General features: G+C 46.5%; 2 protein-coding genes across 5 annotated transcripts in view; both read left to right on the top strand.

The window, feature by feature from the left end:
* The first annotated feature begins 820 nt into the window (after positions 1-820).
* edem3 (ER degradation enhancer, mannosidase alpha-like 3) lies at positions 821-11793 on the top strand. 3 transcript variants are annotated; one of them, XM_076880668.1, is made up of 21 exons: positions 821-1980; positions 2068-2113; positions 2229-2329; positions 2464-2503; positions 2772-2884; positions 3024-3177; positions 4009-4143; positions 5264-5369; positions 5559-5656; positions 6066-6191; positions 6274-6357; positions 6570-6653; positions 6934-7058; positions 7384-7555; positions 7649-7794; positions 7905-8049; positions 8380-8571; positions 8783-8948; positions 9169-9354; positions 9692-9739; positions 10681-11793. In XM_076880668.1, exons 1-21 carry the CDS (start codon positions 1892-1894, stop codon positions 11037-11039), a joined length of 2715 nt encoding a protein of 904 aa, XP_076736783.1. In that variant the 5' UTR covers positions 821-1891; the 3' UTR covers positions 11040-11793. The 3 variants fall into 3 exon arrangements, with proteins under 3 accessions (XP_076736783.1, XP_076736781.1, XP_076736784.1); XM_076880666.1 differs by having other exon boundaries at positions 5264-5381; XM_076880669.1 differs by lacking the exon at positions 9692-9739 and having other exon boundaries at positions 822-1980; positions 5264-5381.
* A 636-nt stretch (positions 11794-12429) lies between these two features.
* The window catches only part of zgc:92140 (uncharacterized protein C1orf21 homolog), a 30899-nt gene continuing 20886 nt past the window's right edge, over positions 12430-22442 (top strand). The window contains exon 1 of one of the 2 annotated variants that reach the window (XM_004552712.3): positions 12430-12658. The gene's annotated coding sequence lies outside the window, so the exon portion shown is untranslated. The remainder of the gene's footprint in view (positions 12659-22442) is intronic. The other variant, XM_004552711.3, reaches the window with a different exon arrangement.

The following is a 22442-nucleotide window of genomic DNA, read 5'->3' as shown; positions in this document are numbered from 1 at the left end:
CTCACCTTCACGCACACACATATCGGACAGCAACTCTGTTGCTTGTGAAGCTCGCACACAAGAATTTCACTCACATGTGCTGTACCAATGTACCTGCACATGTGATGTGACAATAAAAGTGATTTGATTTGATTTGACCATTTTTTAAATGTATTGATAGGACTGAATTTACTCAGCATTCATGGTGCATTCAATTTCCATCAGGATATTTCTCAATTGTAGCGCTACCAGCGCGTACAGAAAAGTAGTAAAAAGTTAGAATAGATTTTGTATGTGGCCATACAGTTACGGGACAGTCACATAAGTAAAATATCTAGTTTTACAGGCGGGGAGCAATAACGCTGTGCCATACAAGCAAAAGTTACTAATAGTAAACAAAGAAAACATAATAAAAGCAGGAATTCACATAAAATGACAGATATTTGGCTGAATTTGTTTCGTCTGCGGTATTGATAATTATTAGAATATTGTTGTGTTTTTTGCCTTAGATTAAACGCCGTGATTGCAAATTTAATCGCTGTGATTGTACTTTTTCTGAGCTTTCATGAACGACACAGAAGTGCAAATTTATTTTGTGTTCCTCATTTTTGACTGTCAGGTAGCTCTCCCGCCTCGTTGTGTAACCGTCATGTTACCGGGGGTGTAATGTGTGTAACTCCCATACAAACATCATCAGTATGCTATGTGTTTTCTGCCAGGCTGGTTACTGACTCGGAGTTACATTAAATCCCAACCGATAGCTCTTTAACTGCATCTCTGAGCCTGACCGAAAGTGCTGCAGGACAAATAAAACCTACGACCACACCGCCTACTCTTCCAGGAAGCGGATGTTGTTGACGTTTTCATCGTAACAGCATCCGGTTTTTTGACGGCAGCTAGCTTGGGGAAACACAGCCGTACAGCGAAATTATCAACTTAATCGCAAAAAACACGGAGAAGATACCCAGGAAAGGCCCGCTGTTCAGCGATGGAGAGGTGTTTTTTCGACCCATCTCGTATTCCCGGGTCGCCCGTTGTCACCTGCCCGGCTAGTTAGCGCCGCTCAGCTAATTAGAGACCGACAAGTGCTCGGCTTCTTCTGAGTAGCAGACGATAGAGAGCTGTCAAGAGGAGGAAATCATTAACTCTCCTGTAGTAAGCTTTTCATCTAACAGGCCGGGCGATAGCCGGAGGTGTTGCCTTAACTCTTTAATTTGTTCCAGGCTGTTTGAGGACATGAGTTATAAACACAGATAAGGCATGAACTGTTAACTCGGAACAGTCTGGTTTGGCTCACATTGAGTTATAAAGATCACCGGGAACCGTTATAACGTAAAAAAAGAGAAGCTTTCCCAACATTTCCCACTGGTGTGTTAGGCGAAAACATCTGGAAAACAGCGGTTTGGTTTCCAGTTGGATTGGTTTGGCACGGCGGGGTTTCGTCTTAATGGGGTTTTAAATGTAACGTCAGGGTTTTCCATGACAACGTGTCACACATCCTGTGTAGAATCAGCCCAGGGAAAGTAAACAGGTGTGACACGTACAGGGACCCGTTCCCAAGAGGTGGCGCACATTTCCACTACAACCAGTCGCTGGCACATACTGTCAGCTAGGCTTAAATATCTGGTTACTTGAACTCATTCCTGCTTAGATATTTACCTGTAGTTTCAGCTGTGGACGCACATTTTACCTAGTCACTCCTTGGGGTCTACACCGATAGAGTCGAAGTAGCCAAAACTAACTCTTCGTGCTGTTTTTGAGCATTGCTCATTAGACATTACCTCACAAGGAAAACTAAAAAAAAAAGAATGATTGGGATGGCATAAGTTAGTTTGTCAGGGTGGTCTCAAAGATTAGATAGTGTACTTTTAGGTTTGTATGCATTTAGCTGTAATCTTCCCAGCACACCGCAATGCCACTAGTACTGTTATTATTGATGCTGTTTGGAGCATTATGTAGCCCTGGACAGGCCATGTCCCGGGAGGAGAAGCAGAGATTGAAGTAAGTTGAAGAAAAAACACTCATGCTTTTTCTCATCTGAGCAGATGTTATACCTGCTGACTTCTGTCCGTTCTGCTTTTGTTTAAGGAACCAAGTGGTTGAGATGTTTGATCATGCATATCAGAACTATATGGTGAGTAAACAGAAGAGCTGAGTGAGGTTCATTATTTATTTGTTCAAATCTGCGAACACACAGTCCGGTCAACAGCATCAGCACTTTGTCTAAAGTGTGTTTGTGTGTTTCCCAGGACCATGCGTACCCAGCTGATGAGCTGATGCCTCTAACGTGCAGAGGACGAGTCCGTGGGCTCGAGCCCAGTCGTGGAGACATAGATGATGCACTTGGCAAGTGAGTAGCAGGCTGCCTTTGTTATGACCACAGCAGTCCGAGGCGATTTACTTACCTTACTGCTTTGGAACTCGTCAGGAAGTTTTGTGTGTTTGTGTCACTCTTGATAAACTGCTACGATTTCCCCCTGAAAGGTTTTCGCTGACCCTCATCGATACTCTGGACACTTTGGTGGTGAGTAGGCTTTGTTTGCATCTGATGTTTATTTGTTTAATGAAAAATAGTAAATGAATAAGGATCACAGGCTGTGTAGAACAGATGATTCCATATGCTGTTTTGCTTAACAATTAGATCGGAGCACTGTGTCTAGAGTCCTTAATACTAAATATAAATTCCCAGTTAGGTATTTCTGGGATTATTTTTCTTTCCAGTGCATTTCATTTGATATTTAAACTATGTGTAATTGAGCCCAGTTTCACAGTCATCCGTTTCTGGCTTGCAGCTTTTAAATAAGACGACAGAGTTTGAAGACGCAGTGAGACGAGTCCTGTCAGACGTGCGGCTGGACAATGACATCGTCGTGTCCGTCTTTGAGACCAACATTCGAGTCCTCGGGTGAGATTGGATTAAATTGTCTTCAGATAGTTAAGGTCAACAAATACAAGCCCGTGCACTGTCCCACATTTAAAATGATAGGATTGCGTTGTACTAAATTCGCTGTATGTGGATGTTGTGTGTGCGTGCGTCTGATCAGAGGTCTGCTGGGAGGACACTCCATGGCCGTGATGTTGAAAGAAGGAGGTCAGCACATGCAGTGGTACCAGGATGAGCTCCTACACATGGCCAAAGACCTGGGGCTTCGACTGCTGCCCGCATTCAACACCAGCAGCGGCCTGCCTTATCCCAGGGTGAGACAGAAACACTTGGGCGGAATTACAGACTGTATGTAAGCTGATGTAGGCTTGACCCCTGCAGGTCGTAGAAGTGCAGGTATGCAGGGTCTCCCTAATTGAGGCAGTGTCCTGCTTCCTGCCTCTGGGCAGTTACATTTTTGTTTAACTTACATGCTGCATATATCCTGTTGAACTGTGGTTGATCTGGGTAGATTGGCTGTTTTTCTGCCTGGCAACAGATTGGGGGGGGGTATGGCAGCAGGGTATGGATCCTTTGATGAAGTCCTCAGGACAACGCCATGAGTACCTTGTACTGACTGAATTCCTTCTTGCAAGAATAAAGCCAAAAGCCAACTCTAGCATTGTTACTTCTTTTATTAAATGCACTAAATGTCCACAGGAGGTTTCCAAATGTAGTTTAAAAAAAAAAAGGGGTGTTATTGATGTTCTGCGGCTTGGAGGATAGCAGCAGCTCGCTCCTTGTTCAGTAAGAAGAGTGCAGGTCATATGTGACGCAGTCATAGAGGCGATCCACGTTTGTGCGATGGAAAAAATAGAAGACTTGCAGAATCTTTAGTAAAGATGTTTTGTTTTATGTGTATTACAAAATAAATGTTTGAGTTTATTCACATACAGCAAACAGTTACCTGCGTTTGCTCGGGGCATTCTTTCACTTCACGGCTTCATGTTTCCATTTTCTGCTTCGCTGCTCCGCTCGCAGCTGTCACCGCTCCCCGATGCAGACGTTCTCTCGGCCGACTTGTTTTCATGCAAATCCTCTCGCAAGATCAAACGCGTCTCTCAAAGCAGAGTTTTAATGTTTTTCTTTTCCTTTCCGATTGACAGGTGAACCTGAAACATGGCGTCAGGGGGCCCGAGACGAGGACGGGCACAGAAACGGACACCTGCACAGCGTGCGCAGGAACCATCATCCTGGAGTTTGCCGCTTTAAGCCGTTTCACTGGGGACCCTGTGTTTGAGGTAACACGCGGCCGGTCGTATGATCACGTGGTGCAGCGGGGACATTAGCACTCAGCAAAGCATCACGAGCAACACATTTCAGCAGTAATTTAAAATCGGCTCATCTTTTTCCATTATCCGTTTTCTTCTGCTGATCTAGTTCAGATTGAGCTGTTAGTCTTTTTAACATTTGCAGTCACTTACACACCACATGTCTCTGTTTTAGTTGTATCGCCTCACCGTTTCTGCACCTTGAGGCACTTGATGGCTGTCTGAGAGCTCTTATTGTGTCTCAAGCAGCCACACCCAACATGCAGTTTAAGTTTCATTTGAGATCAGTTTGCAGATCCTTGCCTTTATGAAACCACCCTGTTATGTAATGATATGTAAATATTAAAATGCCACGTAGTGTCTCATATTTACAGGTGAGATGTCGTTCTGTTTTTTTCTTGTTTAACATGTACTTTTTTTACAGTGCTCGTATCTTAATGATGATACACCGTAACCACCTGTGTTTTACCCCCCGCCTGGGGCTGCACATATTTATAGTAACTGAGTAAACTCAGCTCAGTCACCTCTTTTTGAGAACAAAAACATCTTCCCAGTTCCCTTTTTGCTGTTACACAAGTGCACGCAGACTTGAAAATTGCTGTTTGTCATCATTTCTGTTCATTTCTGCGCTGATGTTAATCAGGAAGCACCTGATGGTGTTTCTGTTTCATCAGTTTGCCGTGCAGATTTTTGACCTCGCATAAAGTCAAGTCATTTTAATGGCAAGTCTTGTTTCCTTTAACTATTCCAGTAAGCACAACGCCATGTTGTCATTCAGCTAAATATGCCTTTATTTATCCTCCGCACGTGTCATTTTCCTTTTTTAAAAAGCCGCTCGTGGAAATATAATAAAACGAGTCACATCAGGAAATATTTGCTCTGTGTTTAGTTTTTTTTTTTTAAATCAGCGTTATTCTGATTACAGGTATTTTTCTTTGGCTTTCTCTGTGCTCCACACTGTTTCAGTTCCTGGCAGCAGTAAACTGCTGAATAAGCACAGAGTCAATTTCTGTAATCCTTCAAAGAGTTCAGAGCTGCTGCAGATAGATTTTTCCTGGTCAATCGATAAAGCACCCTTCCCTTATCACAGGCCCATGCCCGGAGAGCTCTGGACTTTCTTTGGGAGAAGAGGCAGAGAAACAGCAATCTGGTGGGAACCACCATCAACATCCACTCTGGAGAGTGGGTCCGAAGAGGTGAGAGAGCAGGTACAGGGAGGACTTGTGACTGAGGAAGAGAGAGAAAGACTGGGGCAGTGTTTGTTATTAAAGGAAGGAAATAGGAAAAGTGATTTGAAGTACGGTAGGATCTTGTGGGTGAACTAGAACTCTTGTGTGTCCTCTGACTCCTCTCGTCTTATAAAGTGATGATTTTGTGTGTTCCAGACAGCGGAGTCGGAGCGGGAATTGATTCGTATTATGAATACCTGCTAAAGGCCTACGTCCTCTTGGGAGACGACCTGTTTCTGGAACGGTTCAATATTGTAAGCGCGCGCACACACACACACACACACACACACACACACACTTTGGTGGAGTAATCTGATGCTTCACTGTGTGAATAATAGCATTTGTCACAATGGCATCTCCCTTATGAAGCAGCGTTACAGATTTAAGATTGCTCGCTTGAGCCGAGTCCTTGATCACAAAGGTCGCTGTTCGTGTGACGCTCCTAGAACATTTTGTTACCCAAGAAGAATAGTTTGAACTTTTTTATACATGACAGATTTCTGTATTTATCTTTTCTCTTCTCACTGACGGGACTGGAAACATGCACACACCTGCCAAGTCACACCAAAACTGGTCACAGTTTACAGTTAATAAGTAATAAAACAAAATGCAGTCTGTTCTGTTTATCTTAACGGTTGTATCTTCTTTGCGTGTCCCATTTAGCACTACGCATCTATCATGAAGTACATTAGCCAGCCTCCTCTGCTGCTGGACGTCCACATCCACAAACCTCTGCTTCCTGCTCGCACCTGGATGGACTCTCTGCTGGCCTTCTTCCCAGGGCTGCAGGTCAGATTAGATCACGTGAACTCGAACCATTTGCTGGTCGTTTAGCATTTCAGTAACACGACTAACATTTCTTATGTCCCAGGTGCTGAAGGGAGATATCCGGCCTGCCATCGAGACTCATGAGATGTTGTACCAAGTTACCAAAAAACACAACTTCCTGCCAGAGGTAGTCTGTCACTGTTGGCTTCATCTTCTCAGTGAAATTTAACCACTCGGTCAGATAACTTCACGTGACTTGTGCTGCCAACTAAAACAGTTTGAAACGAACAAGCTTGCATTTATTGCTACACTGCTGCATTTTCCCTTCATCTGTCTGTCCTATTTACGCTGCTTAGCACGAGTGCGCTGACCCCTTTGTCCTTCTCCGGTTGTCCTCAGGCCTTCACTACTGATTTCAGGGTACACTGGGCCCAACATCCCCTGAGGCCTGAATTTGCAGAGAGCACCTATTTCCTTTACAAGGTAATTTATCAAGTAGTGTGACATAATGCAGGCATTCTCATTTCACAGTGCCGGATTAATATCATGCAGTAGTTTATGCTAAGCCTGCTTTTTCTACTATGTTTCTGACACATCTCAAGGTGCATGAGAATGTATCTAGTTTGTCAGAAAAGTTGTAATAATTAAGCACCCTTCAACATACAGATCACTGATATGTGTTTCTAGATATGTAGTCTCATTTAAAATCCCTGATGTGCTCTCCTTGTGTTGTGATCACACTCCTGCCCTCTCGTTTTTCCAGGCCACAGGAGACCCTTACTACCTGGAGGCAGGTCGCACCATTATGGACAACCTCAATCGCTTTGCTCGTGTTCCCTGCGGCTTTGCAGCAATGAAGGATGTACGGACAGGCAGCCACGAGGATCGGTGGGAACGATAGACTCCTTTTTTGAATGACGATTGTGAAATCAGGCACTGTGTTTAGATATGCTTACACCACATTAGATTTGCATACAGGAGATAATGCATGGGCAAAACAAAATGTTATCACATTCGATGGTGTGCCATCATTTAATCTTTGGATGGGGATTGTGGCAAAAGCATTTTATAAACTACACTGGGAGAAGATAGAAATCTGGTGAAGGTGTCTCCGATTGCTGAATCAAACATGTGCATCCATGTCGCTGTGCAGTAAGGAAACTTCTTTGCAGTTCCCAGAAATTAAAGAATTTATTTGGTCTTTTTTCCCCAGAATGGACTCGTTCTTCCTCGCTGAGATGTTTAAGTATCTGTTCCTGCTGTTTGCTGAACTGGACGACATACCGTTTGACGTGGAGGACTACGTCTTCACGACTGAGGCACACCTGCTGCCCCTGTCTCTCTCCATGGCCCCTCACTCCTCGCCTGCTCCCTCAAATCGAACGGTGACGAAAACGATTCCACTGTAACGAAACTTTTAGAAAGTGATGAAAGCATGGACACCTTTTGATTTAAACGTCTGGTTCCTGATGTTTCAGTCAGATGAGGAGCTGGACGACTCAAACTTTGACTGGACTTGTCCCAATACGCACCTCCTGTTTCCTGACCCTGCCTTCCCTCGCATCCTGAGAGAGCCGATCCGTAGTGCCGTTGATAAGAGCTGCCCGCGCCCTGCCCCTTACAGGTATGCACGCTAAACAGGTTAAACCGGGCTGCCAGTAATGATCTGTTTTCTATAGTCGCTCACCTCTTCTGTCTTTCATTTTCTCTGCTTCTTCCCATGCCTCCTGTCAGGGAACCTGGTATGGGCCGTCCTCCCCTCAGGGCTCAGGACTTCATGGCAAACAACCCTGAACATCTGGAGCTGCTGAGGAGGATGGGAGTCAGTCTCATCCACCTAAAGGATGGCAGGGTTCAGCTGGTCCAGCATGCTACACAGGTCAACACCACACAACCCAGATGAACAAACACAGTATCCATAGCTGAGATAAGTGGGTTTACTGCTGCTTCTCAGCTGTTTCACTCTGAGCATTAGAATCAGAATAACCAGGTTTAAGAAGCTCTTTACGAACCGCTCTGACCACACAGTCAGTCTCTGGAAGCAATGGGGGAAAAATATCTTTTAAAATCTGAAAATATTTCTTTATAATTTATAAGTAATAAATGCAGAAGAGCATGTGCGCATACAAGATATCCGACATTTTGGGCCAGATGACTTTCACAGGTCTTTTCATCCTTTAAACGCTCTCTCCCGCTCTGTCGCCCGCAGGCGGTGAGCGCAGTGGCAGCGGAGGACGGCGTGCGGTTCATGCAGGAGATGATGGAGCTGTCCAGTCAGCAGCAGAAAGAGCAGCTGCCTCCGAGAGCCATTCAAATCGTCTCTCATCCATTCTTTGGCAGGGTGGTGCTGACCGCCGGCCCGGCACAGTTTGGCACGGATCTGTCCAAAAGTTCCACAGGGGTGAGTGGGCTCGCCAAGCTTCGGGGTTACAAGTGGTCACTAAAGGGTCCTTCTGTTGTTTTTGTTTTTTGTAAGCGAGGCGCTCACGTTTCCTCTTCAGGATCACAGATGGAGAGACGAGTGCTTGCTCGCAGAGCTCTGAGATACGTGCTGTTAGTGTCGGTCTTTGTTCTTTCTGTAACTTCGCCTCTTTTCCGCCTCGTCTGTGCAGGTGCGGGGCTTTGTCACTGTAGCCGAGCCCTACAGCGGCTGCAGTGAGATCGTTAACGCCGAGTACATCCAGGGTCACATCGCTCTGCTCCAGAGGGGTCAGTGCATGTTTGCAGAGAAGGCCCGGCACATCCAGAAGGCTGGCGCCATTGGAGGCATAGTCGTTGGTGAGCGCGAGCAGCAGATGACTGCTCAGTGACTAGATTAGCGCTCGACAACCTAATTATTTCAAAGACAGCCAGCCCAGTAATTTCTGCTCACAGCATCGTGATTAAACAGCAAAGCAACACTTTTCTGACCAGATTCACGAACAATAAGTTCTTTTTATGTTTCATATAGAAAAACGAGCAGCTGTTTTAAAAAACAAAAAAACCCATATCATTGCAGACGATAACGAGGGCAGCAGCAGCGACACAGCTCCACTCTTTCAGATGGCGGGGGATGGCCGCAGCACCGATGACATCACCTTGCCTCTCCTCTTCCTGTTCCACAAGGAAGGCAACATCCTGCTGGAGGCGCTGAAGGAGTACAGAGAGGTGGAGGTGCTGCTGAGCGACAAAGCCAGAGACAGAGGTGTGACACTCTCCCTAATGGTTCCTCTTTGTTCCTCTCCACTCGGTTCGTGAGACTCATCACGTCAGTGTGCTTATTTATGCCTCCGCTGACTGAGCCTTAACGTGGCTTCATAAAATAAAGATGGGCTGCAGGGATTCGGGCATTATTTGAAGTCTCAGAGCTTGTGGCTTATTCCAAAACCACCCACTTGTTGTGGTTATAATGGGAAATGGGGGAGGTTTGCATCCTTATCGCTCTTTCCCTCCTTTTCTCTGTGCTGTGTAACGGTGCCTTTCTCTCTTCTCTGTCCTGCTTTCTTCTCTTTCTTGCATACTCTGTCCTTTTTGATGGGCAGCGGCCATATTCAAAGGTAAACCTCTTCCTGGAAGCCTGATCGAGGGCAGTAAGTATGCGCTTTTTTTTTTTTTTTTTTTCTCTCTCTTCTTTAATCTCTGTTTTTCCTCTTTGTAGTAATGCTTGACGGTCTTCATCCTGTGCAGTCTGGCTCGTTGCCTCAGGTTTCTGTTTCTGACTTTCACAGAGAAGCTTGGTGCAATCACAGAAATGTGTCATTTGCTATTTCCTCCCTCGAAGAGTTTAAGTCATAGCAGCCTTTTCTGTCTTTGGTCATCATAGGTTTCACAGGAAGGCAGGACAGTGACAGGGTTTGACCACACTTATCTGCTTTTACTTTGATATAAACAGCTGTAAAAACAAATCTTTTTAACGAATCCTGAACAGTTTAAAGCGAGGCCATTATTATGAGAATGACTTCCAGTTGTACATCTGCACCGTAGGAGCGGTTGGGTCTGAGCATCTGCTGTGCACTCTGCAGACCCTGGATCTCAGATCCTTTGATTAACGGCGAATCTGTGCCACCACAGAGCCACTGTGACATCATAATGACCAGATCGCCTGCACCCATCTGCATCTGAATCATGCAAGCCTCTGGGTTAGCGGCAGTCCTAAACGGGCGCACTCGTTCCTTAACTCGCTCACAATCTGCAGCTGAAAAAGCGGCTGCATTTTTAGAAGAGGTAACAGACTGAAAACGCTTTATCGCTGACCAGATCTGTGTCAAATTCACACTGCATCCGTCTGCCAGGTTCATTTTCGCAGCCGACTCTCAGTTTAGTTGTGGAGCTATGTGAGGAAGGTTTTATCTTCTGGGAAACATGACTCACATTCAGCATCATGCTGTTTTAGTTGTCAGCCTCTTGATGAAAACGGTTCTATTTTTGACTGAGAATGGTTACCAGGAGGCATCTATAGATTGCAGAGGAGGGAGGGGAGGAGTGTTTGTGTGTAAAGCTGTTTCGTCTCACGCCCCTGCTTCCTTTTCAGGTGCAGATGTGCAAGAAAGGGAGGAGGACTGCTTGACTGAGGCAACGACTCCCACCTCACACGAACCTATAGGCCAGTCGCAGATGAGCACGGTGGAGCTAGACGAGAGTGCTCCGGAGGAAGTCAGTCCAGTGGATGAAGATACTAGTCCTGCAGAGGAAGTTAGTGCACCAAAAGAGGAAGTCAAACCTGCAGAGGCGGAGCCGGCTGTGGCTCAGCCTCAAGAGGACAGAGACTCGGAGAAGGAGGAGAAGCCAGAGGAAGACACGGACTCAAGCAGCCAGTCGGTTGACGAACTGCTGGCTGATTGGCGAGAAGACTTGGAGGCCTTCAAGCAGATGGAAAAGGATGAGCTCTGACAGACGTTGGGTGCGTTCTGCCCTGTGACTGGTCTGATCCCGCTACGGGGAGCGACCGCGAGGTGTCACGTGTCACCGGCCTCAGTCTTATGAATCAAAAGGAAGCTGGGGATGATGCATTCTCTTGCCCTCGGCAAATGGTATCGCGAGCCAAGGCGACCCACGTACTGTCTCTGGGCCATAAGGGAGTTGTTTTTAGGTTCTTACACTTTCTGTTTTATTTGTCTGAGCAGATTCTATCTGATGGATTATGACCATGACATGGACCACACTGTTTCTAACTTTGTCTCACTTTCCACTTCACATTACTTCACTGTTGTTCTCTCTATGCATTTCTGACCACTTTAACTCAGTGGCTTTCTCACAAATTAACCCACTGACCAATCAGTTTTATTTAAACGTGTTCATAGGTTTACTTGTTTGGTGGTCTCGGGCCTTATTGTATGTACACGTTGACCACAGTTGATGAGGATTGGTGATGGATAAGCTGCGGGATCACCAGGCTTGATATTGCTGAAGGCTTTACTAAGTTGCGTGTCGGTGTAAATATGTATGTTGACTGAAATTACTACAGGGCTGTTTGCTCAGGTTCTGGTTCACACCACAACAGCCTCTGGACCATGTAGGGTGAAGCAGACACACCCTCAGCAGCACGACGGGATGGATAACGGCGCCACAGGGGGGCACTGTGGGATCTGCAGTAATAAGCCAATAAGTTGACAGGGTGAGAATAAATAAAAACGAATGAGAGGAACTTGCTGTCTGAACACAGAGTGCTTGATTTAATAAAAAAAAAAAAAGTCAAACAGAAGGTTTAACAATGTCGCTTTCCTGTTTTACTGCACCGGACTGTTCTCATGTGATTAAAATGTTCCATTATTTTTTATCTTGTTTGAGAGGAAATGATGAACACATGCTGGCTTTTGTGGAACAAAGAGGCAGGAGATGTGAAAATCACTTCTGTTCCGACAGAGGTTTCTGTGCAGTGGGCGGACACCCCCATCAAATCACTCGAGTCAATGTGACAGACGTGTAATTGGGAAATTGTCAGTATGCGCCATGGTATTACTGTCAGAGTGATTCAAACCCTGCTGCAAGAGTGCTCATCATATTTAGCAGAAATATGTATTTAAATCTGTTTTTGTCACTTGAGTAGAAGTACAAGTATCTGCTGAACCGATCCCATGTTTACACTCGCTGGCGGTTATTTTAATCCGGTGCCAAGAAATGAAAACACAGTAAAAGTACACGACAGAGGTAGGTGAGTACTCGGTACATTTCCAGCACTTTTGTTTATGTGCACATTTACGTGCGTGTCTCATGAATGCGAGCGGCTCTCCTGCTGTTCAGCGCCTTCGGAGCGTTTTTACGCAGCGGTGATGTGCAGCTCGGGCCCGGCGCTGATTGGTGGCTCGGTGGGGCACTCCTCAGCAAGATGGCTGCATTGCTGCGCGCAATAGTGGCATCCTGGTGAAATGACGCAAGCCACAGTTTACGTTCAGTCCTCGCGGCTCCGAGCCTGAGCTCTCCAGTCTCCATAGCGCAGATCCCGCCCGACACAGCCGGAAGACCGCCCGACTCTCCTCCTCCACCGGACCGAGTGGAACCGGTTCATTTGAGTAAGTAGCAGCGGGGATTGCCTGTTGATGTGTCCCAGAGGTGCGGTTTGTCCTGCTGTTCGTGGACTCTTTTGTTGTTGTTTCCCGAGTGTCCGTGATTACCGGGCGCTCTCCTTCCTGCACACTGTCGATGGTTTCTCGCTGGCGGGGCTGGCCGTGGGGCTAACGACGCTTTGTTTCTGTTTCTCTCGCTCGTTTTTAACTATCATTGTTGTTACTGGTGGTAAAATCCACGAGGTGCCCACACGGAGCTGTGTTCCTGTCTCGCGTTTGGACTGTGTGAATGCGCTCGCTCGCTCGCCTTGGACAGCGTTGGCTCGGCGCATTTCAAATTTTCCACACATCCTGGCGGCTGTGCCAGGCTGTCCCGCTGCTGGGAGCCCGTGTGTGTGTGTGTGTGCGTGGGGGGGACACTCCTCACAGGGAAGAGCAGCTTTGGTCGAAGCTACAGGCCGTTAACCTTTGTGGAAATGAAACTATGAGCACACGCACACAGCACTGACTCCCCCTGTGGGGAACAAAGCTCCCAGTGTCTCCCTGTAGCACAGCTGGACACAGCTGTTAAGCGGCTCGAGCTCCAGGACAGAGCAGAGCTCTGTGGCCGGCCATGGGCTCACACCTCTGCTGCTGCTGCTGCTGCTAAACCTGTGGTACAACTTCTGAGCTGCCTTCTGTCCACAGCAGCCTTTTGGCCTGCGGGGGAACGACCTGCTGATCGTCTTTGTTCCTCATGACTGCCTCAGAGGAAGACAGAAGCTGCTGGATTGTATGAACAAAGTCACAGCAGCCAGGATTACATCTGATACACAGACCATTTGCAGCTCATTAGCTCAAAGTTACCGAGTCTGTTTCAGATGGATCCTTCCTTCCTTCCTCAGACACTATGAAGCACACCGGATCGCCAAAGGCACTTCAGAAGTTTCCAAACCGCCTTACTGGCTGCTGCCTTTAAATGTGCCATATGGTCATTAGCTACTGTAGACTACAGCGTGCCATCAGCAGCAAATCATTACACCCTTTGGTGGCTGTGCAGCTCTGGTGTAGCCAGACAGTTAAAGGGGACAGCATCCATCACCTGCAGCTCCCATCAGGGCCAGACCAGCAATCCTGTGGGTGGATGTTGTGGTGCCCCTCCTGACTTTAGCCTTGTTTTATCTCCATCTATCTGCCTCTCTCCTCCACACTCCCTCCCTCACTTGTTTATCTGTTACTGTGTGTGTGCTTGTTTCTCACACATGCCTTTCTGTTTACGGTGGCTGAAATATAAACGTCTCACTCCTCCACACTCCTTCTCTTCCTCTCTATTCTGAGTCCTTCTGCTTCTTCCTTGTCCACCTGTGGCCTCCTCACCTTCAACTGATTAAAAGCGATCCAGGTGAACACACAGGCGCTCATAGGGTCATCCCGCAACACCTGTCGTGTCATCTTGTGGGGAAGTGGAGGGTTTCCATGGTTACCGCAGGATGTCTTCTCTGTCTGTGGGTGTGGGAGGGAGTTCCCGTGACTGTCTCTTCCATCCAGTTTGTGTTCGCTTTGCGGGCATTGTGTTCTGTGGGAGGTGCAGCTGAGTGCTGTCAGCTGTGATAAGGTAGTCTGTATTGCAGTGTGGAAAGCACAAGGTCAGCACAACTCAATCCTCCAGGTTCACTGTACCTGTCAGTTTGACTGAGGGCGTCGCAGGCTGATTAGGTTTTCTACCCGGCCGAATAAACAAAGTGCAAGAAGCAAATGTTGCAATACTAAGCCCAAAAAATCCGCACTTTGTCATTAGCCGCCGCTGTGCTCCTTCTGCTCCGTGCATTCCTGTTTATTTTGCATTCGGTGTGCAGATCGGTGGACGAGGGCTGTTTCTGCCACCGGTCTGTGTGTGAGTAGGGATTGGCTGAGTGGCCTGCACACATGCTTTCTGTCACACGACGAAGGGTCCTGTCTCTGTGTCCCTGCCTGCGTTTACAGTTCAGTTCGTGTTCAGAGTCCAGCTGGGATGGAGACATGGGGACAAACTACAGTATTGATTTTGCTTTCCGTTTCTTTTTCTTTTTATTCGCCTGTTTTCCAATCTCTACTCTAGTTAAAGGGTCGCTGACGGGGTCTCAGCTGTGGAGCTGTTAATGCACAAGTAGGTGGTGGTGAAAAATTATATAAAAGGTCAGTGTTTTGGAGGAGGGGGGTTCCTGTTGGCAGTATACCAGTTCCATCTTCCCATACTATGACACCCTTGTGTGGCTGTTAATGCTCTGTTAGAGCACTCAGCTCTGTTATTAAGCATGTATGAACTGAGCCATGGTTGTTGGAGCCCAGCTTCCAGTACCACCAGCAGACATCAGGGCCAAGATTTCAGCGTCTGTCTTCCAGGCTTCACAAGATGGTAGCTGATGGTTATCTGATGGATTAGACTGTTTACCTGCGAGTTTACCTGTGCTCCGTAGCATTTGGACTACAAGCCGAACCCAGAAAGCTTTGTGTACTAAAAATATGGTCTCTCACCTACAAATTCTGCATATTGATGTTTGGAGTCTGTGCATAAAGATGAGAGTGCAGGTTGGTTTTACCTTTCAGCAAAACCCTAGTTCCTGTTTAGTCTAAGCATCTTGTGCACAAACATATCTGGAACTTGCTTGGTTGTTCAAATATAACAAATTCATCACAAGCAGAACTACGTGTGGCAAAACACTTATCCTTCACATGCATGTCGTCGGCATCACCGTATTGTAAATCATAATAATGTCTTTCTGGGTGTCTTTAGGGTAAACTGCTGGAAGGTTTTATAGCGTGTGTGTAGGATAATGGACCGACCAAAAGCACTGGTTTGCATCTGAAAGAATAACATTGCAGATGCGATACCAGCCATGTTGAGATTTTAAACACGGGCTCGTTTGCAGCCACCTGAAGAGGCGAAACATTCAGTGTGTTTTTATTCCCACACAAACAGTCGTCTGAAGGGTCTTGGCCAGTCGTCCTGCCAATTATGCAAAGATTCGTATGCGTAATTTCTTATGACTATTAATGCGGGCACGGTTTTAATTGTGTGCCTCGTGGGTTGGTTTGTTGGCAGTTCAGATGGATCTGGGTAAGAAAACATAAACACGTCTGACCTCGTGTGCCTGCTGTGTTGGAGGAGGCCGACACCATCAGCTGCGCAGCTGTCTGTCAGCAAACGTGATCAACAAGAAAATCGGTGATGTAAAAACATAAACCACCTGAATGCTCGGAAAGCTCCCGGCCCAGACGGCGTGTCTCCTGCCACCCTCAGACACTGTGCAAACGAGCTGGCCCCAGTGTTTTCTGGCATTTTCAACTCCTCACTGCAGGCATGTCATGTGCCTGCCTGCTTCAAGTCCTCCACCATAATCCCTGTCCCCAAGAAACCTAGGATCACTGGACTAAATGACTACAGACCCGTGGCTCTGACATCTGTGGTCATGAAGTCTTTTGAGCGCCTAGTTCTCTCCCATCTCAGGACCCTCACGGGCCCCCCTCCTGGACCCCCTGCAGTTTGCATATAGAGCCAACAGGTCTGTAGACGACGCCATCAACATGGCCCTACACTTCATCCTGCAGCATCTGGACTCCCCAGGAACCTACGCCAGGATCCTGTTTGTGGACTTCAGCTCTGCCTTCAACACCATCCTTCCAGACCATCTCCGAGACAAGCTTTCCCAGATGAATGTGCCTGATCCCATCTGCCGGTGGATCACTGACTTCCTGACGGACAGGAAGCAGCATGTGAGGCTGGGAAAGAATGTCTCGGACTCCCGGACCATCAGCACCGGCTCCCCTCAGGGCTGTGTTCTTTCTCCTCTGCTCTTCTCCCTGTACACCAACTGCTGCACCTCCACCCACCAGTCTGTCAAGCTAATCAAGTTTGCAGATGACACCACCGTTATTGGGCTCATCTGGGACGGGGATGAGTCTGCCTACAGGAGGGAGGTTGAACGTCTGGTGTCCTGGTGCAGCCACAACAACCTGGTGCTGAATGCCCAGAAGACAGTGGAGATTATTGTGGACTTCAGGAAGCACACAGCCCCACTCCCCCCCATCATCCTGACTGACACCCCCATCACCTCTGTGGACTCATTCCGCTTCCTGGGTACCACCATCACCCAGGACCTGAAGTGGGAGCCCACCATCACCTCCGTCATCAAGAAAGCCCAGCAGAGGATGTACTTCCTGAGGCAGCTGAAGAAATTCAACCTGCCAACACGGACGATGATGCAGTTCTACACTGCAATCATCGAGTCCATCCTCACCTCCTCCATCACTGTGTGGTACGCTGGAGCCACTATCAGGGACAAACAGAGACTGCAGCGTGTTGTGCGCTCTGCTGAGAAGGTGATTGGCTGCAGACTCCCATCTCTGCAGGACCTGTACACCTCCAGGACACTGGGGCGTGCAGCTCGGATCTCAGCTGACCCTTCTCACCCTGGACACAGTCTGTTTGACCTGCTCCCCTCAGGCAGGAGGCTCCGGTCCATTCGCACCAGAACCTCTCGCCATAAGAACAGTTTCTTCCCCTCTGCTGTTGAACACATGAACAATAACCGTATGACTGTTCCCACCACTAACACATGACCCTACGCTGTGTCACTGCATCATTCCATGTTTGGCACTGATCACCACCTGCACTCATGTATATATCTTTCTACGTAGCACTCTTAATTCTTATTCTCATGTATATATCTCATGTATAGCTCATGCACATATCTTTCTACGTAGCACTTTTAATTCTTATCCCTACTTTTATTTTTTCATGTCTATTTAAGTGCTATTTATGACACTATGTTTGCACTGAAGCACCGCAGCAATTTCCTAATGTTGTAAACCTGCTCAACATTTGGCAATAAACCCCTTTCTGATTCTGATTCTGATTCTAGAGCTCTACCCTTAATTAGCAGCAGTACTTTTACTTTGGAGAACCTGCACCCAGGATGGAAAATAATATTCAGCTATAGAGAAGTGCAAAAATTCACAAGTACAGCTTTTAAATACTGCATTTAAAAGGTTTACTTCATTACTTCCAAACCCCTCACGCTCCCTGGATGCTGTTAATTATATCGCCGTCATGTCGCCCAAGAATTTTCCCCCATTACTTTTCCATCTTTCTCCTGTTTCCGCTGTTTTGCTTTGAAATCTTGTCAGTCAGCCACCTTAGGCTCTGACCTGCTTTCGCCTCAGTCCCACAGAAATGACTACCTGCCTTTTGCTCTTTCAGGGAACTGAGTGCTACTAACGCCAGCCATTTGCAGGCCTCAGAGGAGACATTTTATCCTCTAGTCTAGCCTGCATTAGTTGAAATCATTCGTTTCTCTATGGCTTGATTATTTTTACCTGTACCGAGATACGGCTTAATGCAGCTCACGTTTCAATTAGAGTGCTTAACTGCTCTTTCTTCGCTCTCTCTCTGAGTGACAGCACTGAAAGGAAATGGTGAGAGCCGTGCAAACTTCTGTGGGCCTGTAGTAACAACACTGGCCTCTTCCCAAAAATACATAAAAGCTTGTCTACAGCTTACTCCAGCTTCTTCACCAGCACATGCCTCAGTTCTGCACAATATGCCTCTCATTGTCAGTCACAAGGCCGGGCTTAAGTTTCACTCAGCAGAACAGGGTCCCCTCTGTTTCCACGTCCACTCCTCCACCCATGGCTGCTTGTCATCCTCATTACTACAGTGAGAGGAAGAGGAAAGAGCCACTCAACGGCAGACGGTGAAAAAGAGAGAAGAGAGGCACACAAGCAGCAGCAGAACACTCATGATGGACCTTTACTGTCCACCGGCCTGTGTGTGTGTACGTGCGTGTGTGTTGGCATGACTTCCCAGGCTTGTCAGGCTGATGGAGTGCCTAAAGTGGGACAGGAGGAGAGGTGCAGCATTTGCTGCCTGGCTAGAGTAAATATTATGGCGCACTGGCCCACGAGTTGCCGGCACTGTGCTCTGTCACATAGAGATGCAAAGACACGCTCAACACGCCGCAGCTCGCGATTCGCCGTACGAGTCATTTGCAGTGACTCCAGGTGGAGCGTTTTGATTTTTGAGCCGAGTGTTTATTAGGTCAGCTGGTGCAGTGTGTTTGCGTTCTCACTATGAGTTATGCAACATGACTAGTACATACGAGATGATTTGTCAATCAGATTTTCTCACTTAGTCATAGATTTTATCACATAAGCTGAACTGAGGGGGTTGAGTATAAGATAAATAAGGATTTTTAAAGTGTTAATTATGCAGAGCAATATTTTTTCCCTCAGGGAGCTTTACTGTTTGCTTATTTTAGTACATACTTTTTTCTGGAGTTGTCCTCTATCATCACATACAGAAGGATGAATAATTCAGAGAAAATTGTGAACTTGTGACCCCTACAGTGAGGGATCCAGTGGCTCTGATATGCTGTGAGGACTCTTTCCTGGCATGGATCGAGGCCCAGTTGTCCCGTGGTGTTCTCAAATTTTTGATGACAGAGTGCCAAGTTAGGGAGCCAGCATATGACCGAGTGCCGCAGAGAAAACATCCAAACCTCAAACACTTGCAGGTGTTTATTCCATATTCAGAGGATAGACTTGTGGTGGTTTATAGCTTCATGTGTTGCCATATTTCTTTGCACCGGCTGTATTTGGGGTGTTATGGGGTCTCTTGAGGACAGAGCAGAGCTGTGAGCGAATGAATGTCGCGTATTGTTATCTTGTCATGCTGCTGCGCTCCATGAAATTGCAGGGGAAGCCTATGATGAAGCACTTTTTTGATCTAAAAGATTATGCCTCAATCTACAGTGCACCAGGGGTCATTGGATTGTTTGAGTATGAAAATGATGTGAATCATGTTGCTGGCTTTACTCAACCAAGGGAAACAGTTACTGGCTCCATCTCACTGGAGTAAAAATAGGATGGCAACTTCCTTGTGACTAGGAAAAATTGGTGGGTGGTGACTACATTGAATTGCTTAAAGTCCAAGGAGTTACTCCAACCAACTGGTTACCGTTCAGCTGGTTGTATTCTGGCTATAATCATGTATAAAAGCAAGGCTGTCACCATCCTGCAGCACCTACGTCACTATTGGAGGACAAATTTCTAAATTTCTGTCTCAGCTCACGGAAGTTAGGCTGGATTCTAGATCTAAGTAGTTACTGTGAATTTGTGTGCATTTAGACGGAAACAGATTTGATCTGTTTATCACAGTTAAATGCTGCGTCATTGCAGACTACATATAATTGTAAACTTGACTCCATTCAGCCCCAAACAGATATCAGACTGACTCTATCTCATCCCTGTTTTATCAACGTCTTGATGCTCCAAGGTTGTTTTCAAGACGTTAACTGACACTGAGTGGTTGCAGATCTGGCGTCCACCTTTGAAACTGCAGTATCAGAGGCAGCGACGGTGACGCAGGTCACACAGGGCGCGCAGTCGCAGCTCCGGTTTGGATAAAGGGGGAGAGAGGCTAGTTGGCTGATGATATCAGTAGATGTTCCACCTGAGAAGGCACCATTAATGCTGAATGTTATACACATGCTGCATTCCAGATGAGCTTTTGTGTTTTCATGGAAGTCCTTAATTATGTCAGCCAAGACTGCATGTATTACATCATGACCGCTCTGAAAGTCCAGCTGCCCACGCTCGCTGCACGTCACCGAGGGAGATGTGCTCCTTGCAGTAAACTCAAAAAGAGCCTAATGATATGTTGTGTTTTGTACTATTTTCAATTAAATATAGGCTTTGAGCCGTTTCAAACCACTGAATTCTCTCTTCTTCTTCTTTTTTTTTGTTTTAGATTTAAAGCGCATCCAAACCTTTTTTGTGTTTTTGACATGCAGTTTCTAAAGCGTAGCTCAGCACTCAGCTGTGAAGATGATGAAGCAAAGATAGAAACTGTCGCTGTGTCGTCACAGGTGAGGCTGCCCTGAAGTCACTCTCCCTGAGGCTTAAATGGCTGCTGAGCGAGCACTTCCCCATCACAGCCGGGAGCTTTACGGTGGGAACTGATAAACGTACACGTCCAGTTCACGCACAGAAATAAACCCGTTAAACAAAAACTCTCTGCTATGCTTCAACCAGTTTTCCGCCTTTGTTTGGCCCGTTTTTCAGGCTCTGTGGTTGCTTGTGCTCCCTCTGGCACAATCTTGCATTTGAGAAACCCTTGCACTGCACACTACTCGGTCTGTGTGCACGACCTGTGTTTGTGCAAGCATTCACATCTTCCTCACAGCGCTTTCTGAGTTCCTCCTTTAACAAACTGACTTGTAAAGGAGGCTTGTTCACAGACCTGAGGGCAGGTCACGTCCCACACCAACATATGCAGGCATGGGCAGGCCTCTGTGTTTGCCAAATAATTTTCAGGGTCTGGTTATTTGCCATGTGTTAAATATACAACTTGGTCTGCATTTAAGAAGAGCTCTTTGTATCGCCTGGCTCAGGATTATTGTTTCAAACTGCTTACAATTGCTTACGAGGTGAAACAGCAACAGGAGGCTCTGCGCCAAATCTGGGGTAAGATCGGCTTGAATGACGCAAGAGCTGCTAGCTGACATCACAACTTCTTTATCTTTAAACTGGGTTGCCCCTCTGTTTTGGCCCATATGCTCATAATGAATCTTGAGCATCTGGATCCAGAGGCGGTCGTGTGCCAGTTGGTGTTAAGAACCTTTTATCCTTTTCACACACTGGATGTTTATCGGGCCATGTTGGCTCAGCTTGTGAGCCAACATGGCCCGTGTGTGTATACACTGAGTTGCCAGGCTTGTCCCATTGACATACTTGAGCATCTACAGAGCAGCTCAGTCCTGCTGTCCTGTGGGTTAAATCAACACTGGAAAAAACAGAGCTCACACACTGCAGAACTCCCAGTTTTTACTTATTTATTTGTAACACGTCTTCAATAGGTAAAAATTGGCTGAGCACATTTTTTTTCCGTCTCAACAGCTGGCCCACACTGTGGTGTGGATTTTTTTTCCCGTATTTAAATCAAAGCTGAGCAACGCCCCACTGTGGTTTTGCACGTGGCACAGAATAGCGCATTGGGCAGAGCTCAGTACTAACTCGGGCTGATTCCTGCTGGAGTTGCCAGTCCTAAAAGTGTATGCACTGATCTCACTGTACAGTGGAACACGTGCAAACGTACAATGCCAGCGCGGCTCGTGCAGCAGCACAGTGGACGAGCCTTTGGTGGCTTTTTGTCGAAGCGTTTTATTGTAGTTTGTAAATTAAACTGTGCAGTTCCCTCAAAAAGCCATTTACCTGCACTTTGCTCTACATAAAGAGGTAAAAATTGACTTAATTAAAAAAAAAAAAAAACGTCAACCAAAAAACAATTTTCACATTTGCATTGTTAATACTGATGTGTTACAGTGGCAATTTAAGACATATTTTGAGCAAAATGCACGTGTTTAGAGGTGGAGGTTTAAAACTGGAGAATCAATTCAGATTGGTATCTCCATATTTTGTGTGCAGATTATGAATTCTTTAAAGTATTATTATTATTATTATTATTATTATTATGAAGTTTGATTAAATGTGAAATTCTGTCCATGTAGGCAACAACAAATGTGTGATTTTTGATGACTTATCACAGCTAATTGGTGAATCATCAGCAAACAATGGAAATGACCCAGTTCAATGGCAGACTGTTGGTAGACTATTGGCAGTCTGTTGGAAGACTGTTGGAAGACTGTTGGTAGACTATTGGAAGTCTGTTGGCAGACTTGTAGCAGACTTCTGGCAGACTGTTTGCAGACTGTTTGCAGACTGTTGGCAGTCTGTTGGAAGACTGTTGGCAGACTTTTAGTAGATTGTTTGCAGA

Source organism: Maylandia zebra, linkage group LG23 (genome assembly GCF_041146795.1).
Source record: "Maylandia zebra isolate NMK-2024a linkage group LG23, Mzebra_GT3a, whole genome shotgun sequence".
Taxonomy (NCBI): Eukaryota; Metazoa; Chordata; class Actinopteri; order Cichliformes; family Cichlidae; genus Maylandia; species Maylandia zebra.
This window is presented reverse-complemented; position numbering and strand designations above follow the sequence as displayed.

Bases quoted from the DNA above. Each gene is read 5' to 3' on its own strand.
- edem3 (XM_076880666.1), top strand. From the start codon at position 1,892: ATGCCACTAGTACTGTTATTATTGATGCTGTTTGGAGCATTATGTAGC. The intron at 2,114-2,228 runs GTGAGTAAACAG...TGTGTTTCCCAG, and splicing joins ATGCATATCAGAACTATATG to GACCATGCGTACCCAGCTGA. The intron at 2,330-2,463 runs GTGAGTAGCAGG...TCCCCCTGAAAG, and splicing joins ATAGATGATGCACTTGGCAA to GTTTTCGCTGACCCTCATCG.